The 21,172-nt window shown below is 38.6% G+C and overlaps 1 protein-coding gene and 1 pseudogene across 1 annotated transcript; both read left to right on the top strand.

The window, feature by feature from the left end:
- Positions 1 to 4,587: 4,587 nt before the first annotated feature.
- Positions 4,588 to 15,836, top strand: LOC127489059 (vomeronasal type-2 receptor 116-like). The gene is made up of 6 exons (XM_070067594.1): positions 4,588 to 5,405; positions 8,338 to 8,623; positions 8,991 to 9,797; positions 10,487 to 10,714; positions 11,061 to 11,184; positions 14,902 to 15,836. The coding sequence occupies exons 1-6, from the start codon at positions 5,206 to 5,208 to the stop codon at positions 15,834 to 15,836; spliced, it is 2,580 nt and encodes an 859-aa protein (XP_069923695.1). The 5' UTR covers positions 4,588 to 5,205.
- A 150-nt stretch (positions 15,837 to 15,986) lies between these two features.
- LOC127489058 (vomeronasal type-2 receptor 116-like) overlaps positions 15,987 to 21,172 on the top strand; it is a 106,453-nt pseudogene continuing 101,267 nt past the window's right edge.

Here is a 21,172-nt window from a genome sequence, read left to right on the forward strand (position 1 = left end):
AATCTTCCATGCTCATGGATTGGAAGAATCAATATCATCAAAATGTCCATTCTCCCAAAAGCAATTTATAGATTCAATGCAATACCAATCAAGATACTGAAGACCTTCTTCTCAGATCTGGAAAAAATGGTGCTGAAATTTATATGGAGGCACAAGAGACCTCGAATAGCTAAAACAATCTTGTACAACAAAAACAAAGCCGGAGGCATCACAATACCAGATTTCAGGACATACTACAGGGCAGTTGTAATCAAAACACCATGGTACTGATACAGAAACAGATGGATAGACCAATGGAACAGAATTGAAACACCAGAAATCAATCCAAACATCTACAGCCAACTTATATTTGATCAAGGATCTAAAACCAATCCCTGGAGCAAGGACAGTCTATTCAATAAATGGTGCTGGGAAAACTGGATTTCCACGTGCAGAAGCATGAAGCAACAGATGCTGGCGAGGATGTGGGGAAAAAGGGACACTAACCCACTGTTGGTGGGATTGCAAACTGGTCAAGCCACTATGGAAGTCAGTCTGGAGATTCCTCAGAAACCTGAATATAACCCTACCGTTCGACCCAGCCATCCCACTCCTTGGAATTTACCCAAAGGAATTTAAATTGGCAAACAAAAAAGCGGTGTGCACCCTAATGTTTATTGGAGCTCAATTCACAATAGCCAAGACCTGGAACCAACCTAAATGCCCATCAACAGTAGACTGGATAAAGAAATTATGGGATATTTACTCCTTAGAATACTATACCGCAGTAAGAAACAACTAAATCCAGTCATTTGCAACAAAATGGAGGAATCTGGAACACATCATGCTGAGTGAAATAAGCCAGTCCTAAAGGGACAAATACCATATGTTCTCCCTGATCGGTGACAACTGACTGAACACCAAAAAGGAAACCTCCTGAAGTGAAATGGACACTATGAGAAATGGTGACTTGATCAGCATAGCCCTGACTGTTAATGAACAACTTAATACATTATCCCTCTTAGTAGTTTTTTTGTCTGTTCTACTTAATATGACTGGTTTAATTCTGTAATTAATACACAGTTATTCTTAAGTGTTAAAAATTAACTGAAATGTGATCCCTGTTAAACATAAGAGTGGGAATAAGAGAGGGAAGAGATGTACAATTTGGGACATGCTCAAGCTGACTTGCCCTAAATGGTAGAGTTAGAAACATACCAGGGGACTCCAATTTAATCCCATCAGGGTGGCATGTACCAATGCCATCTCACCAGTCCAAGTGATCAATTTCAGTTCACAATTGATTATAATGAAAGGACTAAGAGTCAAAGGGAGCACATAAACAAGTCTAGTACCTGCTAATACTAACTGATGGAATAAATAAAGGGGAGAGTGATCCAACATGGGAAGCGAGATACTCAGCAGACTCATAGAATTGTGGATGTCCTAAATAGCACTCTGGTCTCAGAATCAGCCCTAAAGGCATTCAGATCTGGCTGAAAAGCCCATGAGAGTATTTCAGGCATGGAAAGCCAAGACACTCTGGAAAAAAAAAAAAAAAAAGAAACAACCCTAAATGAAAGATCTCTGTGAGTGAGATCCCAGTGGAAAGAACAGGTCATCAAAGAAGGAGGTACCTTTCTCTGAAGGGAGGAGAGAACCTCCACATTGAATATGACCTTGTCTAAACAAGATAAGAGTCAGTGAACTCAAAAGGCTTCCATAGCCTTGGAAACTCATGACTGGTGCATAGGGAGATTACTGATGCCATAAACAGGAGTGTCAATTTGTAAAGTCAACAACAGGAGTCACTGTGCACTTACTCCTCATGTAGGATCTCTGTCCTTAATGTGCTGTACATTGAGACTTATTGCTATTATGAGTACTCAAACAGTATATTTCGCTTTGTGTTTCTATGGGGGTGCAAACTGTTGAAATCTTTACTTAATGTATACTAAACTGATCTTCTGTAAAAAAAAAAAGAAGAAATTATCAATTCCCAACTTGACTCTCACTGGGATTAAACATGACAATAGGTCTGATCTGATTTCATCATCAGTTAAAAAATCACTATTATTTTTCACTTTATGTTTGTGTAGGAGCAAACTGTTGAAATCTTTACTTAATATATGCTAAACTGATCTTCTGTATATAAAGGGAATCGAACATGAATCTTGATGTGAATGGAAGGGGAGAGGTAGTCGGAAAGGGGAGGGATGCGGGTGGGAGAGACGATATGGGGGGAAGCCATTGTAATCCATAAATCGTACTTTGGAAATTTATATTCATTAAATAAAAATTAAAAAAAAATGTACCATGGGACTCCAAATCCCATTAAGTTCTCAGATACAAACACCGTCTTACTAGTTAAGGCGATCAGTTTAAGTTCATAATTCATCATCAAGATAGGATTAAGTGTCAAAGGGATCACATAAATAAGACCAGTGTCTGCTAATAATAATTGATACACTTAAAAAGGAGAGAACAATACAACATAGGATGGTGGATACACAGCAGACTCATAGAATTACAAATGCCCTAAACAGAACTTTGACCTCAGAATCAGCCCTTTAGGCATTTGGATTTGGCTGAAATGCGTATGAGAGGCATGGAGGCATGGAAAGCCATGACACTGTAGCCAAATAAAAAAAGCCTAAATGAAAGATCTCTGTGAGTGAGATCCCAGCGGAAAGAATGAGCCATCAAAGAGGGAAGTACCTTTTTCTAAAGGGAGGAGGGACCTTCCAGTTTAATTATGGCCTTGTCTAAATAAGGTTGGAGTTTGTGAACTCAAGGGGCTTCCAGGGGCTGGTGCCATGGCTCACTTAGTTAATCCTCCGCTGTGGCACTGGCATCAAACATGGGCACCAGGTTCTAGTCCTGGTTGCTCCTCTTCCAGTCTACCTCTCTGCTCTGGCCCAGGAAGGCAGTGGAGGATGGCCAAAAGTGCTTGGGTGGCTGCACCCCCATGGGAGACCAGAAAGAAGCACCTGGCTCCTGGCTTCAGATTGGCATAGTTCTGGCCACAGCAGCCATTTGGGGGATGAACAAACAGAAGGAAGACATTTCTCTCTGCCTCTCTCTATCTCTCACTGTCTAACTCTATTTGTAAAAAAAAAAATAGGCTTCCATAGTCTTGACAGCTCATGACGAAAGCCTCAGGTGATTACTGACATCATAAATAAGGGTGTCAATTGATAAATCAATAACAGGTGTTACTGTACACTTGCTCCTACATAGGACCTCTATCCTTAATGTGTTGATCTATGAGAATTAACGGTAAAACTAATCTTCAAACAGGACTTGATACTATGTGTGTCTGTGTGGGTGCAAACTGTTGTAATTTTACTTAGTATAGAATTGATCTTCTGTATATAAAGATAATAAAATGAATCTGAGTGAAGAATGGGATGGGAGAGGGATTAAGAGATGGATGGTATGCCGGTGAGAGGGTTGTTACGGGAGGAAGAACCACTGTAATCCAAAAGCTGTTCTTTTGAAATTTACATTTGTTAAATAAAAGTTTTCTATGAAAAAAATAATGTAGAAGATATGTGATAAATATGAAAGAAATAGTTAACCAAAAATGATGAATAGATCTGGGTGCCAAATTTTTTTAAAATTCATGCATAATGTTTCATAACACACATTTTCAATACATTTTCGAAGCCTTCTCATTGCATGGAATTCATCCTTTCCAGTCCCAACCTTTGTTCAGTGAATCTTGTGCATTCAGATTGACTCTACTTTTAGTTTCTACACATTAGAGAGAATGGGAGATGTTTGCTCTCTGATTTAGATTTACTTTTCTTGTTTAACTGAATAGACAACAAGTTATGTCATTGTACTGGTAATAAATCTAACTCATCAAGACATTATATTTTCAATTTTATGCAAGTCAGTGAATTTTGTGTGTTTTGTTCCTATACTTCATCTCAATTTGCATGAGCCTGTATTCAAAATCTCACTAATGGCATCAGAGCAGTGACTAGGCAATGGAGAATGTGTTTTGCTTAAAATATTAGGGAACTCATTGATAGCAGTTTGAGTTTAGGAAACTTCTGAGTGGAATAACAGAGTTCTCTTCCATGCTCTCTTGTTTCCCTCCTCATTAGATTTACCCCATTAGTGATACCTCACACTGATATGCAAGCACAAATGATTAGTCAGTGTTGATCATCATTTTTGCTTACAAGACATGCTATCCATTTTGTTCAGTTGTGTTGTGCAGTCTCTTGGTTTTGCAAAGTGTTAAAGGTATGTAGCTGCCATGATGGTGTCCTACATGAGTCCTTAAAGTCGCTTACATTCAAGAAGTACAAGTATCTGTATGCATCATCCTGCCCTTGGTGTTTGTCGTGGTGGGAATAAAGTGATGACTTCCAGCTAGTATTGTCTGCCTTATAGTTAAAAGTGAGAAGTACTCAAATAGTCCCTAGTTCTCATGAGAGTATTAACCAAGGTTTTAGTGTGAAAAGAGTTTACCATGAGATTACCATGGTTAACAGCAATGTGGAAGGGTTTCGTATTTTACAAGTAAGGATGTGATGATTTGACATATAGAATGAAACTCCTGAATTCAGGGTGATTACTGGTTCCACAGTGCTTGAGAATCAGAAGGCCTATTGGGTATCTTTGTAAACAGGATCTGCTTTGGGTCTGTGTGGCATCAAGGCAATGTGTGGCTCCCCAGAACATGGGGTCTGGAGGCTGCCCTATTGTTCTTTGGGTCTTTGACATCTGTTACACTGGAGTTTTCTGGTCTGAAAACGTTCTGAGAAACTCACCTGATGCCTCTCTTCATGCCCTCTGATGCAATCCAGGTACATAATTGCCAAAAGTTCATGGAGAGGTTTATTGACAAAGCCCATGGACCAAATGTAACTAATAGGAGGTATGCCCTTGAGTCTTTGTACCCATGGACTTGGAGGAAATACTTGCACCTGGGGTGAAGAGGCTGATTCACAAACATGTTTTCCTTCTTGTGTTTTTCATCAGGACAGAAGCCCTGAGCTGCAGAGCCTTGGGGCAGAAAGGCTTCCAGATTCCCACATGGACGAATGGACAGATGGTAGAAAGAAATCAGATTGAGCAGTATTAAAATGGCTTGATGCGAGGAATCACACACACACACACACACACACACACACATGCTATTTGTATGCACATGCATGACCCTTCAAGTTCCACTACGGTTGTGTCCTAGGGTTTTCATAGACTTTGAAGATGTTTCCTTTGATTTTTCTGTTGCTCTTTTTGCAACTGTGTCTCCTTGTGACTTGTCATGATGATCCGAACTGCTTTTTCCAGATGGAACGGAGTTATTACAAGGATGGAGATATTGAGATCGCTGCTTTTTTCCCCATTTACATATACCTTGTGGACAGAATGATTAATATTTTCAAAAAATATGTCACATTCAAACGGTAAGTTCTCTTTGCCATAATCATTTTTCCTTGATTTACATAATAGATGCTTGCTATTGGGTCTGCAGATGGATAGACACATGCGTTGTGTGTCCCTGCCCTTTCCATTTCTGTCCCACCTAAAAAGTTCTGATAATTAACTTGGAGCATGTGGAAGATATTTCTTTCTGCCTCGCACATTGAATTGCTCAGGAAAATGTTATCTCATCATATGAGAAAGGAGAGTCTGGTTGGGATCTTCTTGTCCTTCCCTGTCCCTGTTCATCAGCTCAGGGGCCTATTGTGCCTCAGTAGCAGGTTCTTACAGAACCCATGCACTGAAATGAACAACCCTGAGTTACATGAGCTCTTCCACATGTGCTCACAAACTTTTCTGCTACATATTAGATTTGGGGCCATGAGCTCACTTCATTTCTTCTACAGTCAAAAAGAAGAAAAGATATTCAAGAAAGTAAGATTTTACTAGGTAAAAGTAACCTCAGGCCACAAGTATAATAATAATTGTATGTTAATAATGAATATACCCATAAGAACCGTAATGGTTGGAATCTACACATTCAGGATGCACCCCTGATTCTTTTTCTGGAAAAATACATTTCAGAAGAGGGATTATACTGCTTCTGCCCATCTTTAAGATACTGTCTACCTGTAGCTAAATGTAAATGTTTCATATATATTTATATATGAATATTTCATGCCTCCAGAATATAGTATCTTGTAGGACAGTGAAATTGTTTTCCTCACATCTGTTTATTTTGGTGCTAATTTCTAATTGGTTTCTACTGTAAGCTATAAAAGTAGGTTGATGATACATAGATCTTTGATAGAAGGTAGATATTAGGACATATATCATTGCAGTATCATTAAAGCCAATGGAATTTAGAACTATAGTTGGTGCCACAAAGGTGAGACAACTGATCAAGTATTTTAGGCATTTGTCCTAAGTTCTATCCAGAAAAAAATCTAATGGATACCAGCTTGGTATAATGATATCATTCACTTCACATGATTTTTATGAATTTGCCTATTTTGATAGTGCACATGACATCCCAATTATGAAATATTTATTTATTATTATTAGTGGTATTCCCCATGGTTATGCATGCAGTACATCATTTACGTGTACCCTAAATGATGGAGACCAGAAGAGTGTAAATTTCCCGTAGTAGGAATAGAGTTTATGAATAGAGCCCAGGTTCCTCCAAGATGTATACCTTGCCAACTGGAGATCATAACCAAATCTTAGAAAACCCAGGAGAAAATGCCTGTGTTAATGATATTTGGGAATATAATATAAGATTCAACAACTTTAGAATACCCAATAATTATATATAAACTGTTCTTAGAGATAAGAAACACAACATAAAACAGATTGAAAAGGCAACTCTCAAAAATGCCCAGTGTGTCCAAAAATCTTTTAGACCTTTTATACCAATGCCAGTGGGAATAAGAAATGAGAGGTTAAGGAATTGATGGAAATGTAAACAATGAGGAGGGGAACAGAGAAATATGAACTAAAAATGGAATATTATTTGATACTCTTAGCAAGGATTTTTAAAGTTCTTCATTATATACAAAGTATGAGTGAAATATTTGGATAACAAATATTTATAGAAATGAGATTTATATAAAGCAATAGATATTGAGCAACTCTTTACATGGTAATGGATACCTATATGTAAATATATAGGCAGAATATGTATATAATATGCATGCATACATACATATTATGTTGCAACATGAACCAAGAAAAGAAAGACTGTCACTTCCTCTGGAGCACACAGTGACCCTTAATATCAGTGTCCATGACCTAGTCTATTCATAATGACTCAACACACAGTAAATCTGAAATACATACAAGGGGCTCCTCATTTACACACTTTGTGAAATGTCAGAACCTGGAAAGTAGAAATGCATCATGTTCTTTGCATGGAAGGATATTTATGTTTGGTTCTGTAGGGAAAATTGGGTGTATAAGGCCAGTTTGGAGTATATACTTATACCACTGATAATGATTTACTTTAATATATACCTAGTGTTCAAAATAAATGCATGAATGTCTTAATTGTAAAGCATTACAAATCCAACTGGGGAGTGTTTCAGGCTTTTCTAAAGTGTTCCTCCCTTTTCACTGATTTCCTTCTTTCAAGCTCTGAATCTGATTTCATTTTCCTGGCTTGTGATGGTGGTTGATGGGTGAGTTTGTTGGGGAAGAGATTTTCCAGGATATATCCAGACTTAGATCTACCATTCTCAGTGCTTTGACGTCATCCTTCTATGTGATCACATAGCCTTCAGTTGAGTTACTCTCTTTTCCCATTACAACCTGCAGCCTTATGATCATAGGACTCCTATTTCAAGAAGCATATAATGATGTGATAAGATGAAGCATCATTGTAGTTTCCGAATATAGGAGTATTTGTAGAGGCAGTGCTAAAGATGCACCTTTCCTTGTCAAGTTTTCTTTGAAACTTGAATGTTCTTTCTAGGTGTGCATAAACATTCGAAAGGGCATTCCAGAGCATATTATAGTATTTAGATATCAAATATAAAAAATTAGAAGATGTAGTTGTTGCCAGAGATGATTTAAATTGATAGGTTTATATTAAAAATAAGATCATTTTCTTTGGCTGCATGGACAGCCATGTGATAACATGCCCAAGACATTATAATGTAAAAGCAGATCTTATTTTCAGAATCATTTAGGCTGGGAGACTGAGATCAAGGGAGTAGCAGCTATGGTTCTGGTGAGGACATGTGTCCTGCAAATGCAACACTCTTCACATGCTGTCCTCAGCAAATGTGCAGATAATCATTAGAACCTATGAATCTTTGGCCAAGACCAATCCATCTGTTACAGTTATTACAGTAGAATTGATGATAATCTGGATTTGAGGCTTCTCCCTTAAAGATCCTTGTGCATTTCATACAGGTTTCAGTCCAAAAACTACCAGTATGCTCTGGCCTTGGTTTTTGCTATTGAGGAGATCAACAAGAACCCCCAGCTTTTACCCAACGTGACCTTGGGATTTGATCTCTATAATGTCATGCACAGTGACATGATGGTGCTGAAGAATCCCTTCATCTGGCTTGCAGGACTGGAAGACGATGTTCCTAATTACACGTGTAGGAAACAGAGCAAGTCTGTAGCTGTAATATCAGGAACAAGAATTGCTGTCCAAGTAGGGACACTGCTGGAACTCTACAAAATTCCACAGGTGAGTGTGTAAGTGAAAGAGAGGGATAAAACACATCACCTGAGGTGCCTGACTTAAACCCAAAAATTTAAGTGACAGAACCAAATACACTTGCCACAGCTTGTGATCAAAAGGGAAGGCGTATAGAGATTAGGTGGATTAGCCACATATTATCAGAAGCTGAGTGTTGGCGAGTGAAAATGAGAAATGTTTTCCTTAATCTGTGAATGTAATGTCTCAGGAACTAGGATGTTTTCATGCAAGGCGGATGAGAAAAATGAAATATTCTAAAATCTTCTGATGCTTCCATCATCTGCTTAATTTCTTCAGGAATAAGATAGTACACTATGGCAATATACTTACACATATTTCTTGCATTTTCCCTTAGCTGACAATTGGGTCTTTTGAACCACTTCTGAGTGACAGTGGTCAGTTTTCTTCCCTCTATCAGATGGCCCCCAAAGACACTTCTCTGGCCCGTGGCATAGTCTCCTTGATGCTTCATTTCAGCTGGACCTGGGTGGGTTTGGCCATCTCAGACCTCCCAAAAGGTATTCAGTTTATGTCCAATTTGAAAGTAGAGCTGCAGAAGAATGGCATCTGTGTGGACTTTGTGGAATTGATCCCAGTCACTGAGGAGTCTCGTATTTCACTCCAGAATAGGTTTCATATCCAGATCCTAAAATCATCAGCAAATGTGGTGATTCTTTTCTGTGACACTGATTCACTCATAGGCATCAGCTTTCCAACATGGGAACGTGTAATGACATGGAAAGTCTGGGTCACCACCTCACAATGGGATTTTGCCAGCGATGAGCGTCATATTCTGCTCCACTCATTCCATGGGACTCTCATTTTTTCACACCACCATGGTGAGATCTCTGGTTTCAAAAACTTTCTTCAGACAGTTAACCCTTCCAAATACCCAGAAGACATTTACCTCTTAAGATTCTGGTCATTGGTTTTTGATTGCTCAGTTACTGGGGCATCCTGCAAAACCTTGAAAAACTGTCCACTGAATACCTCCTTGGAATCGTTGACATGGCATCATTTTGATATGAGCATGAGTGATGGGAGTTACAACATATATAATGCCGTGTATGCTGTGGCCCACAGCGTACATGAGATGCTTCTACAATTGTTAGAAATGCAACCAGGGAACAAGGGGGAAAAGGTGGCATTTTCTCCCTGGCAGGTAATTTGGTTTCCATTGCATGACATGTACTCCTGAAGTGATCCCTTTAACAGCTTCTGCTGGTGTTCAAACCAAGTAGCTTGGGATCCTTTCTCCAATCACGAGATATATATGAGCCTCTGCTTGTAATTTGTCATAAGACACAGGGTTCCATTGACAAGTGGGAAGGTAACTTGGATAAGCTTCAGTGCTGTGTCTTAAAAAGTACTCTCCCATCCTGTCAATTTAATTATGACTTGTGAATACCTAGACTGTGTCATTCCATTTTCCGTCTCAACAGTAAAAAAAAATATTGCTTTTTAGTGTCAAATGTTGTTGAGTATGTTCAGCCACAATGTACATAAGACATCTCATTAAATTGCATATTTTTTATCCGGGTAACTGTACTAGAGATGGTTTTCCTAGGTACACTGAGAAAATAAGTGAGTGTTAGTAGCATGGACTCCACAGTTGGAAATGATCAGAATCTCACAGTAAGATCTTTTTGATTGCCCTAGTTTTTAGATGAAAATGAGTGAAATCATACTTACTTTGATGTAGTTCTCATCATGTTTTAGTTTTAATTCATTGGGTGGCCATAAAAAGTTCCCTTTGTTTATTTGTGATTACAAACAAAAGGCTTTCTTTAAACTGGGTTTGATGTGTTATTGCTTGGGCAGTCTTCATGTGAATATAATGTATTTTTTCAGTTGCACCCGTTTCTCAAGAACCTCCAATTTACCAATCCTGTGGGTGACCTAGTGAATTTGAATCAATTGAGGAATTTGGAAGCTGAATATGACATTCTCAACTTTTGGAATTTTCCTTATGGTGTTGGACGTAAGGTTAAAGTAGGACAGTTTTCCCCTTATGCCTCACAGAGCCAGAAGTTGTCTCTCTCTGAGAATTCGATAGAGTGGGCCACAGGAATTACAGAGGTAAGTTGCACCTGATCATAAGGTTCACAATGCACATTGTTACCCACAATTCATATGGGGATTTGTGCCACTTGGCTTATTAAAAACACACTTAGAGACATTAAACTACACCCCTCCCAATCTAAATACTTTCTTATGTTTTTAGTGTCTGAGGTTGGACAGTACACGCACTTGTTCCTCCACATGTTTTGAATCTATTTATTTAGAAAATAAACTTGCATGCCATCATTGTGTCAGAAATAGGTATTTACAGTTTAAGTGAACAGGTTGTGCAGGACTTGAAAACACTACATGGAACATAAGCAATAGTCCCATCTCTGACCAACACAGATCTGATTTTTCTCAGACTCCACACTCAGTATGCAGTGAGAGTTGTAGCCCTGGATTCAGGAAAACCCCTCTGGAGGGAAAGCCTACCTGTTGTTTTGATTGCACACCTTGTCCTAAGAATGAGATTTCCAATCAGACAGGTAAGTCAGAGCCAGCCTCATGGAGAAGTTAACACCTGTTTCTTAAAATATTCCTCTTCTCCATGGAAAGAAAAGGAGTATGACTGCTGAGAAGATTCTTTTCACCTTCTGGTAGAAGTTAAACCTTATATTCAGTAATAACCCTTAAAATGATAAAAGTTTCCACACTATACTTTACTGCATGTAGTATTTGCAAAATCATTTAGGTAAATTCACGTCTGTGTTCCTTGTACATGAATAGATAAAATGCTTTCACCTAATTCAAGTATAGCATGCTTGGAGTGAGAAAGCACAACTCTCATCAAACTGTGTGTAATTTGAAAAACTGTATTAGAAATTATACAGTATATCATGCTGAGGATAATACTCATCAGATATCATAAACGAGCTAACCTTAGCCTTTGAGCAAAATCATTGCATATCAAAATATAAATCTTCAGGAACATTCCTATGCTTACACTCATACACACTCATGAGTAAAATTTATTTTGAAAGAATACAGGCTGACTTCCATGGTAAAAAGTATGCATATCAAGGTAGGTCAATGACAGCAAATTCAACACAAGCCCTTGAAGATAGGATGTGGACATTATAAGGAAACTGAAGTAAATAAAAATTGGAAGAGCTTACAGTTGGTGATCATAAAACAAGTAAAATTTATGAACCTCAACCAGTTGGAACAGTACTAAAAACAAGATTACAATGTCTGTATGTTACACAAAGAGAGCTGAAGAGATCTCTGCACAGATATAAAAGATACTAATACTAGAATATGTGAATCATTTAATGGTGATAGATTGAAGAATATAGAAGAAATTCAGAAATTTCCAGATAGAAACATTATAAAAACTTTGAGAAATATTTGAAAAATCCAAGTAACCTCATAGTTATTAAAATAATTCCCAATACTTTTATTGTGATAAACACCTTTATCAAATGTTCACATAGGAAAGGAACTCTTTCTCAACTCCTGTACAGAATAGGACAAATTCTGTTTCTTCTACAGGAACATCTTAACTTGTTTGATCAAATACTGCCAGATATTTCAGCAAAATGAAATTGTAAGACACTGTTGTTGAAATAAATTCACACATAGAAATTTTAAACAATGTAAACCCAACAGTATTTTTAAATAGGTTACATCATGCCCAATGTCTTGCATAAAGTGTAATTCAGTTTATAATCCTTGAAAAATAGTAATAAGAATTAGCATTTCTGAAGAAAAAGATTTAATAAATTTAAGTGATCTAAGAATTATAAAAAAAGAACAAAACAACACAAAATGCCAAAAAGGAGGATCAGTTTTCAATCCTTAAGTGTATTTTAGAATGCTAAAAAACATGGAAGTTATGGCTGAAGATTGGATACAAAGTTGAATAAAGAATGCAACTTCTGCAGGAAATTAGCCATTGGTCTGTTTGTGCATATAATAAAAATGAAAGCCATTCAACTTATTATAGAGGAAGATTTCAAATGGCATCATTTTCAACTGATATTGGGATGATGTAATACAATCAAAAATCAGCAATTGAGTTAAGTAGTGCTGGAATACTAGATTAAATACAAAAAGAGATATTTTTGCTTATCAATTCTGGAAAACAAAGCTCTAAAAGATGAGCACATGTAATGTCTCAAAAGTATGAACTATCCAAAAATAAGACCACCTAAACTTTGGAAGACATCTGCAAGTTGTGACAACTGACATTGATGGAGAAATGTATGGAAAAAGAAAGGGGATACTGGCAGAGATGGAGATAAAATTCATGTTCAAGAATCAAAAGGCAGCAAAGTGGAAATATGCCAGTAGGGTTCAAGGTGATCTCCAGATTGACTTTGATTACAGGCAGCATCCCAGTGTGTTCCTTGATGGAAATCTGCTCAAGGGTGGCATCTTATCCAGAAGGTATCAAGTGCACAACTCTTCTGTGTTTCTCTAGAGCTTGATCATCTGTTTTCTAAGGGTGATCTCTCAATCAGTGCTTGCCCATAGAATGACTATCCAGATGCTACCTTAGAGAGATGTGGTTTAGTGAGATCGTTGTGTGCTTTCTGTGCACCCAAAATTCACAAAGTCAATCTCCCAGTGCATGACACTAAGAGTGGGAACCTGGGGCCAGTGCTACATCATAGTAGTTGAAGCCTCTGACTGGCATGCCAGCATCCCAGTTGGGCAGCAGTTCCAGTCTCAGCTGCTTCACTTCCAATGCAGCTCTCTGCTGATGCTTAGGAAAGCAATAGAAGACAGCCCAAGTTTCTGAGTCCACACCATGTAGGAGACCCAGAAGAAGCTCCCATTTATTGCCTTAAGACAGCCTAGTTCCATTTATTGCCATCATTTGGGGTGTGAATCACTGGTTTAAGATGTCTTTCTTTCTCTTTTTCACTCTTTTCCTTTCTCCCTCTCTTTTTCTCCCTGCCCTCCTGTCCTTCTCTCTCTCCCTCTCCCTCTCTCTCCCTCATACTTCTCTGCCTCCTTCTGAAACTCTGCATTTCCATTAAATTATAAATAAATAAAAACTCTCATTAGAAATAAAGACTGGGGCCCTTTGGTCATTGATTAGGCAATGAGAGTACAGAGGGAATAACACCAATAAAACAAGGGCTCACTGCAGGCATGGAAAGCCAAGACTCTGGCCAAAAAATAGCCTACATGGAGGATCTCTGTGAGACCCCAGTGGAAAGAAATGATCGTCAAAGAAGGATATACTCTTCTCAAGAGGGAGGAGAGATCATCCACTTTGCTTATGGCAGTGTCCAAATGCTGATGGAGTCTATGTTTACAGAGGACTTCCATAGCCTTGGCAGCCCATGGCAAGAGCCTTGGGTGATCACTGATATCATACGTACGAGTGTTAATTGTTAAAGGAACAACGAAGTCACTGTGCATTTATTCCCCATTTAGGAACTCCATCCATAATGAGTTGAACTGTGAGAATCGACTACAATTTTTTCTCAAACTGTACTCTATATGTAGTGTGTCTGTGTGGATGCAAACTATTGAAATCTATATGTTATATGGAGTTGGTCCTCTGTATATAAAATCAAATAAAAATGTAACATAATGAAGAAGGAGATGGGAGAGGGTGAGGGAGGTGGGATGAGAGTTGGGATGGGAGGGTGGGTTTAGGGGAAAGAAACACAATATTTCTAAAGTTCTATGAAAAAAATGCATTTGTTGAATAAAAACTTTAAAATAAAAAAATTATGAAAAAATGCAATCACTACATAAAAACTTAAGAAAACAAGGAGTGCTGCTTGCTCTTGTTGAAAGTGAGGATGCAGCAAGCATGTGCCATACATAAAGGTCAGAGTAGTCTTTATAATACATGGAAACCTCTGGAATCTTGATCACCACTTCCCAGTGTGGAGAAACCATGAAGAATGAATTTGTGGTGTTAAAATGATACAGGCAAAAAAGGCAGGATTTAAAGCACCAGGAGTAGTTTCAGAGAGTAGCCTGTAGGGCTTTGTTAGGAGAAAAATAATATGTACTCATCAGTATGTAAGGTAGTTAGAGAGATGAAGTAATAACTTTGGCTAACATGAGGAAGATGGGCATGAATAATGGCCAATAATTTCCTCAATGTTATTTTATATGCTATTTCAACATCAAGTAAGGGCTATTTGCCTAAACTAGCTATGTCCGTTATTCCAGAAGGTCCTTGTGAATCAGAAATAACTGAACTCAGGATGATGTTATTGTACGTTTCTTGCCAGATATGGACCAGTGCATGAAGTGTCTGGATCATCAGTATGCCAGCACAGAGCGAAACCAGTGCTTCCACAAAAAAGTGACGTTTCTGTCTTTTGAAGATCCCCTGGGGATGACCTTGGTCTGCACAGCTCTGTGCTTCTCTGTCCTCACTGCTGTGGTTCTTGGGGTCTTTGTGAAGCACCGAGACACTCCCATAGTCAAGGCCAACAATCGTTGTCTCAGCTATATCCTGCTCATTGCCCTCATCTTCTGCTTCCTCTGCTCCTTACTGTTTATTGGTCATCCCAACACAACCACCTGTGTCCTCCAGCAGACCACATTTGGAGTGGTGTTCACCGTGGCTGTTTCCACCATCCTAGCCAAAACTATCACTGTGGTTCTGGCCTTCAAGGTCACTGCCCCAGGGAGAAGGATGAGACACTGGCTGATAGCAGGGGTACCTAACTCCATTATTCCCATCTGCTCCCTGATCCAACTGGCTCTCTGTGCCATCTGGCTTGGGACTTCTCCTCCCTTTATTGACACAGATGCTCACTCTGAGCATGGCCACATCATCCTGGTGTGCAACAAGGGCTCAGTCACTGCCTTCTACTGTGTCCTGGGCTACCTGGGCTCCTTGGCCCTGCTGAGCTTCACTGTGGCTTTCCTAGCCAGGAATCTGCCTGACACCTTCAATGAAGCCAAGTTCCTGACATTCAGCATGCTGGTGTTCTGCAGTGTCTGGGTGACCTTCTTGCCTGTCTACCACAGCACCAAGGGGAAGGTCATGGTGGCTGTGGAGGTCTTCTCCATCTTGTGCTCCAGTGCAGGGCTCCTGGGTGGCATCTTTGTCCCCAAGTGCTACATTATTCTCTTCAGACCTGAGAAGAATGCTTTGAAAGGATTAAGGGATAGAATAATTTCTAAGGAAACAGATGTTCTCAGGAGTAGTTCTTAGGCTCTTTCAGTTTTTATTGGTCAGAATCTAAAATTATAAAACTGATTTTGCATTCTGATATTAAAAAATCACTTGCATAATGTACCCTCCTTATGAACAGTTTATACTTATCTTAATATGTTTTTGTTCTGAAGGACCAATTTACAGAAAATGAAGATAGTGAGTGGGAGAAACCTTCCATGTGATAGTGGCATCTGAAGATATCTGTAGTGGCCCAGTGCTGGTTCATGCCAAAGCAAGGAGATTAATTCAGGTTTCCAAGTGATTGTCAGGGACAGAAAGGCTTAGGCCATCTTCCAAAGCATTTTCTAGATCTTAACAAAAAGCTGGGTTGCAAGTGAGTGGACAAAACATGAACTGGCATCAACATGGGATGTCGGGGTTATAGGTGCTACTTATAGCCACTATACCCCCATGCTGGACCCATTCCTTCTCTCTTCAAAATAATACTGTGAACTAATTTCTTAGTCTGGGTTTTATGTTCATAAGCACAAAACCAATCTCAGATAAAGGCTCCCCTTGAAACTTTTCATTTCTTTTCAATCCTGTATTTTCAATGTCAACTCATTGACATTGTCATATTCATATTTTAATAAAATGAGTTACACGTTTCTTTGCTGTTTTTATTCATGCATTAGAGTCTAAATTAAAATAAGCTTATTAATATAGTTGAAATATTTTGGCACAATCTTTAGACATGTTAAATCATTGCAATGTGTAATTCATTGTCAAGAAAATGCTGAATTATATATCATTTCATATGAATTTAAAATGATGTGATAATCACACACCAAGTTTTCATTATATGTAGAAGTGATTCTGTAAACTACTTTTCCATCTGTTCATTGCTATTTATTATCAATCTGGCTTTGATTTACTTTTGCCAATACCAGACATATGAAAGTGATTTTTGATGTAATCTAATTGTGAATATTAGTTTTGACTTCCTGTACCTCTGGGGTCTATTCCAAGAAATCTTTACCTGTGCCTATATCTTGCAGGGTTTCTTTGATGCCCTCTAATAATTTGAAAGTGCCTTGTCATAGTGAGTGGATTTTTGTGTAAGATATAAGGTAGGGGTCTTGCTTCATGCTTCTGCATGGGTAATCCATTTTTCCAGCACTATTTGTTGAATGGACTGTCCTTTCTTCAGGAATTTGTTTTAGCTCCTTGATGAAATATAAATTGGCTGTAGATGTTTGGGTAGATTTCTGGTGTTTCCACTCTGTTCCATTGTTCTACCCATCCATTTTGATACCAGGCTGTTTTGATTATAGATCCACTGCACTAAGTCTTGAAATCTGCTATTATGGTGCCTCTGGCTTTGTTTTTGTTGTACAAGATTGCTTTAGCTATTTGATGTCTCCTGTGCTTCCATATGAATTTCAGCATCATTTTTTCAAGATCTGAGAAGAATTTCTTTGGCATTTTCATTGGTATCGCACTGAATCTATAAATTGCTTTTGGGAGAATGGAGATTTTGATGATATTGATTCTTCCAATCCATGTACATGGAGGATTTTTCCATTTTTTGGTATCCTCTTCTATTTCTTTCTTTAAGATTTTATAATTCTCTGGCCAGCACTATGGCTCAATAGGCTCTTCTTCCACCTGCGGCGCTGGCACACCAAGTTCTAGTCACAGTCGGGGCGCCGGATTCTGTCCCAGTTGCCCCTCTTCCAGGCCAGCTCTCTGCTATGGCCCGGGAGTGCAGTGGAGGATGGTCCAAATGTTTTGGCCCTGCACCCACATGGGAGACCAGGAGAAGAACCTGGCTCCTGGCTTCAGAAAAGCGCAATGTTCCGGCTGCAGCGCGCTGGCCGCAGCGGCCATTGGAGGGTGAACCAACCACAAAAAGGAAGACCTTTCTCTGTGTCTCTCTCTCTCTCTCACTGTCCACACTGCCTGTCAAAAAAAAAAAAAGATTTTATAATTCTAATTGTAGAGATCTTTGATGTCCTTTGTTAAGTTTATTCCAAGGTATTTGATTGTTTTTGTAGCTATTGTGAATGGGATTGATCATATAATTTCTTTCTCAGCCATGGCATTGCCTGTCTATACAAAGGCTGTTGATTTTTGTGCATTGATTTTATATCCTACTACTTTGACAAACTCTTCTATGAGTTCCAATAGTCTCTTAATAGAGTTCTTTGGATCCCCTAAATAGAGTCATATCATCTGTGAAGAGGGATAATTGGACTTCTTCCTTTGCAATTTGTACCCCTTGTATTTCTTTTTCTTGACTAATGGCTGTGGATAAAACTTCCAGAACTATATTGAATAGCAGTGGTGAGAGTGGGCATCCCTGTCTGGTACCAGATCTCAGTGGAAATTATTCCAACATTTCCCCATTCAATAAGGTTCTGGCTGTGGGTTTTTCATAAATTGCTTTGATTGTGTTGAAGAATGTTCATTCCACACCCAATTTGCTTAGAGTTTTCATCATGAAAACTTTAGCTAAGTTTTCATCATGAAAGAGTGTTGTGTTTTATCAAATACTTTCTCTACATCTATTGAGATAATCATATATTTTTTCTTCTGCAGTTTGTTAATGTGGTGTATCACATTGATTGATTTGCAAAAGTTGAACCATCCCATTTTTATATCGTAAGTCAAATAATGATTCTTTCTTTTTACAATAACCAGTCTGCTGTCCAATTTCTTAGAACTATTGACCTGTGTTTTAAGTTGTTTCTAGATTCTATCTAGACACACATGGCATATGTCTTTTCTGATACTGGCTCATTTCTTTAAGTATCATGGATTCCAGTTGCATCAATGTTGTTGCAAAAGAGAGGATTCTTTTTTTTTCTCCTACTGATCAACATTCTTAGAGTACATATGCCAGGATTTCTTTTTTTTTTTAACTTTTATTTAATGAATATAAATTTCCAAAGTACAGCTTATGGATTACAATGGCTTCCCCCCATAACATCCCTCCCACCTGTAACCCTCCCCGTTCCCACTCCCTCTCCCCTTCCATTCACATGAAGATTCATTTTTTATTCTCTTTATATACAGAAGATCAGTTTAGCATACATTAAGTAAAGACTTCAACAGTTTGCTCCCACACAGAAACATAAAGAAAAATAATAGATGATTTTTTTTTTATCTTTTATTTAATGAATATAAATTTCCAAAGTACGACTCATGGGTTACAATGGCTTCCCCCCCCATACCGTCCCTCCCACCAACAACCCTCCCCTTTCCCACTCCCTCTCCCCTTCCATTCACATCAAGATTCATTTTCGAATATCTTAATATACAGAAGATCAGCTTAGTATACCTTAAGTAAGTATTTCAACAGTTTGCTCCCACACAGAAACATAAAGTGAAAAATAATAGATGATTTTTTTAAAATGATGATGAAATCAGATCAGACCTATTGTCATGTTTAATCCCAGTGAGAGTCAAGTTGGGAATTGAAAATTTCTTTCTTTCTTTTTTTTTTTTTTTTTTTTTTTTTTTTTTACAGAAGATCAGTTTAGTGTACATTAAGTAAAGATTTCAACAGTTTGCACCCCCATAGAAACACAAAGTGAAATATACTGTTTGAGTACTCGTTATAGCATTAAGCCTCAGTGTACAGCACGTTAAGGACCGAGATCCTACATGAGGAGTAAGTGCACAGTGACTCCTGTTGTTGACTTTACCAATTGACACTCCTGTTTATGGCATCAGTAATCTCCCTATGCACCAGTTATGAGTTTCCAAGGCTATGGAAGCCCCTTGAGTTCTCCGACTCTTATCTTGTTTAGACACGGTCATAGTCAAAGTGGAGGTTCTCTCCTCCCTTCAGAGAAAGGCACCTCCCTCTTTGAAGACCTGTTCTTTCCACTGGGATCTCACTCACAGAGATCTTTTTGCCAGAGTGTCTTGGCTTTCCATGCCTGAAATACTCTCATGGGCTTTTCAGCCAGATCCGAGTGCCTTTAGGGCTGATTCTGAGGCCAGAGTGCTATTTAGGACATCCGCCATTCTATGAGTCTGCTGAGTATCTCACTTCCCATGTTGGATCACTCTCCCCTTTATTTATTCTATCGGTTGGTGTTAGCAGATACTAGACTTGTTTATGTGCTCCCTTTGACTCTTAGTCCTTTCATTATGATCAATTGTGAACTGAAATTGATCACTTGGAGTAGTGAGATGGCATTGGCACATGCCACCTTGATGGGATTGAATTGGAATCCCCTGGTATGTTTCCAACTCTACCAATTGGGGCAAGTCAGCCCGAGCATGTCCCAAATTATACATCTCTTCCCTCTCTTATTCCCACTCTTATGTTTAACAGGGATCACATTTCGGTTAATTTTCAACACTTAAGAATAACTGTGTGATAATTACAGAATTAAACCAGTCATATTAAGTAGAACAGACAAAAAAAAAATACTATGAGGGATAATGTATTAAGTTGTCCATTAGCAGTCAGAGCTATGCTGATCAAGTCACCATTTCTCATAGTGTCCATTTCACTTCAGGAGGTTTCCTTTTTGGTGTTGAGTCAGTTGTCACCGATCAGGGAGAACATATGGTATTTGTCCCTTTGGGACTGGCTTACTTCACTCAGCATGATGTGTTCCAGATTCCTCCATTTTGTTGCAAATGACTGGATTTCGTTGTTTCTTACTGCGGTATAGTACTCTAAAGAATACATATCCCATAATTTCTTTATCCAGTCTACCGTTGATGGGCATTTAGGTTGGTTCCAGGTCTTGGCTATTGTGAATTGTGCTGCAATAAACATTAGGGTGCAGACCGCTTTTTTGTTTATCAATTTAAACTCCTTTGGGTAAATTCCAAGGAGTGGGATGGCTGGGTCGAACGGTAGGGTTGTAATCAAAACAGCATGGTACTGGTACAGAAACAGATGGATAGACCAATGGAACAGAATTGAAACACCAGAAATCAACCCAAACATCTACAGCCAACTTATATTTGATCAAGGATCTAAAACTAATTCCTGGAGCAAGGACAGTCTATTCAATAAATGGTGCTGGGAAAACTGGATTTCCACGTGCAGAATCATGAAGCAAGACCCCTACCTTACACCTTACACAAAAATCCACTCAACGTGGATTAAAGACCTAAATCTTCGTCCTGACACCATTAAGTTATTAGAGAACATTGGAGAAACCCTTCAAGATATTGGCACAGGCAAAGAATTTCTGGAAAAGACCCGGGAGGCACAGACAGTCAAAGCCAAAATCAACTATTGGGATTGCATCAAATTGAGAAGTTTCTGTACTGCAAAAGAAACAGTCAGGAGAGTGAAGAGACAACCGACAGAATGGGAAAAAATATTTGCAAACTATGCAACAGATAAAGGGTTAATAACC

Source organism: Oryctolagus cuniculus (genome assembly GCF_964237555.1).
Source record: "Oryctolagus cuniculus chromosome 16 unlocalized genomic scaffold, mOryCun1.1 SUPER_16_unloc_1, whole genome shotgun sequence".
Lineage (NCBI taxonomy): Eukaryota > Metazoa > Chordata > Mammalia > Lagomorpha > Leporidae > Oryctolagus > Oryctolagus cuniculus.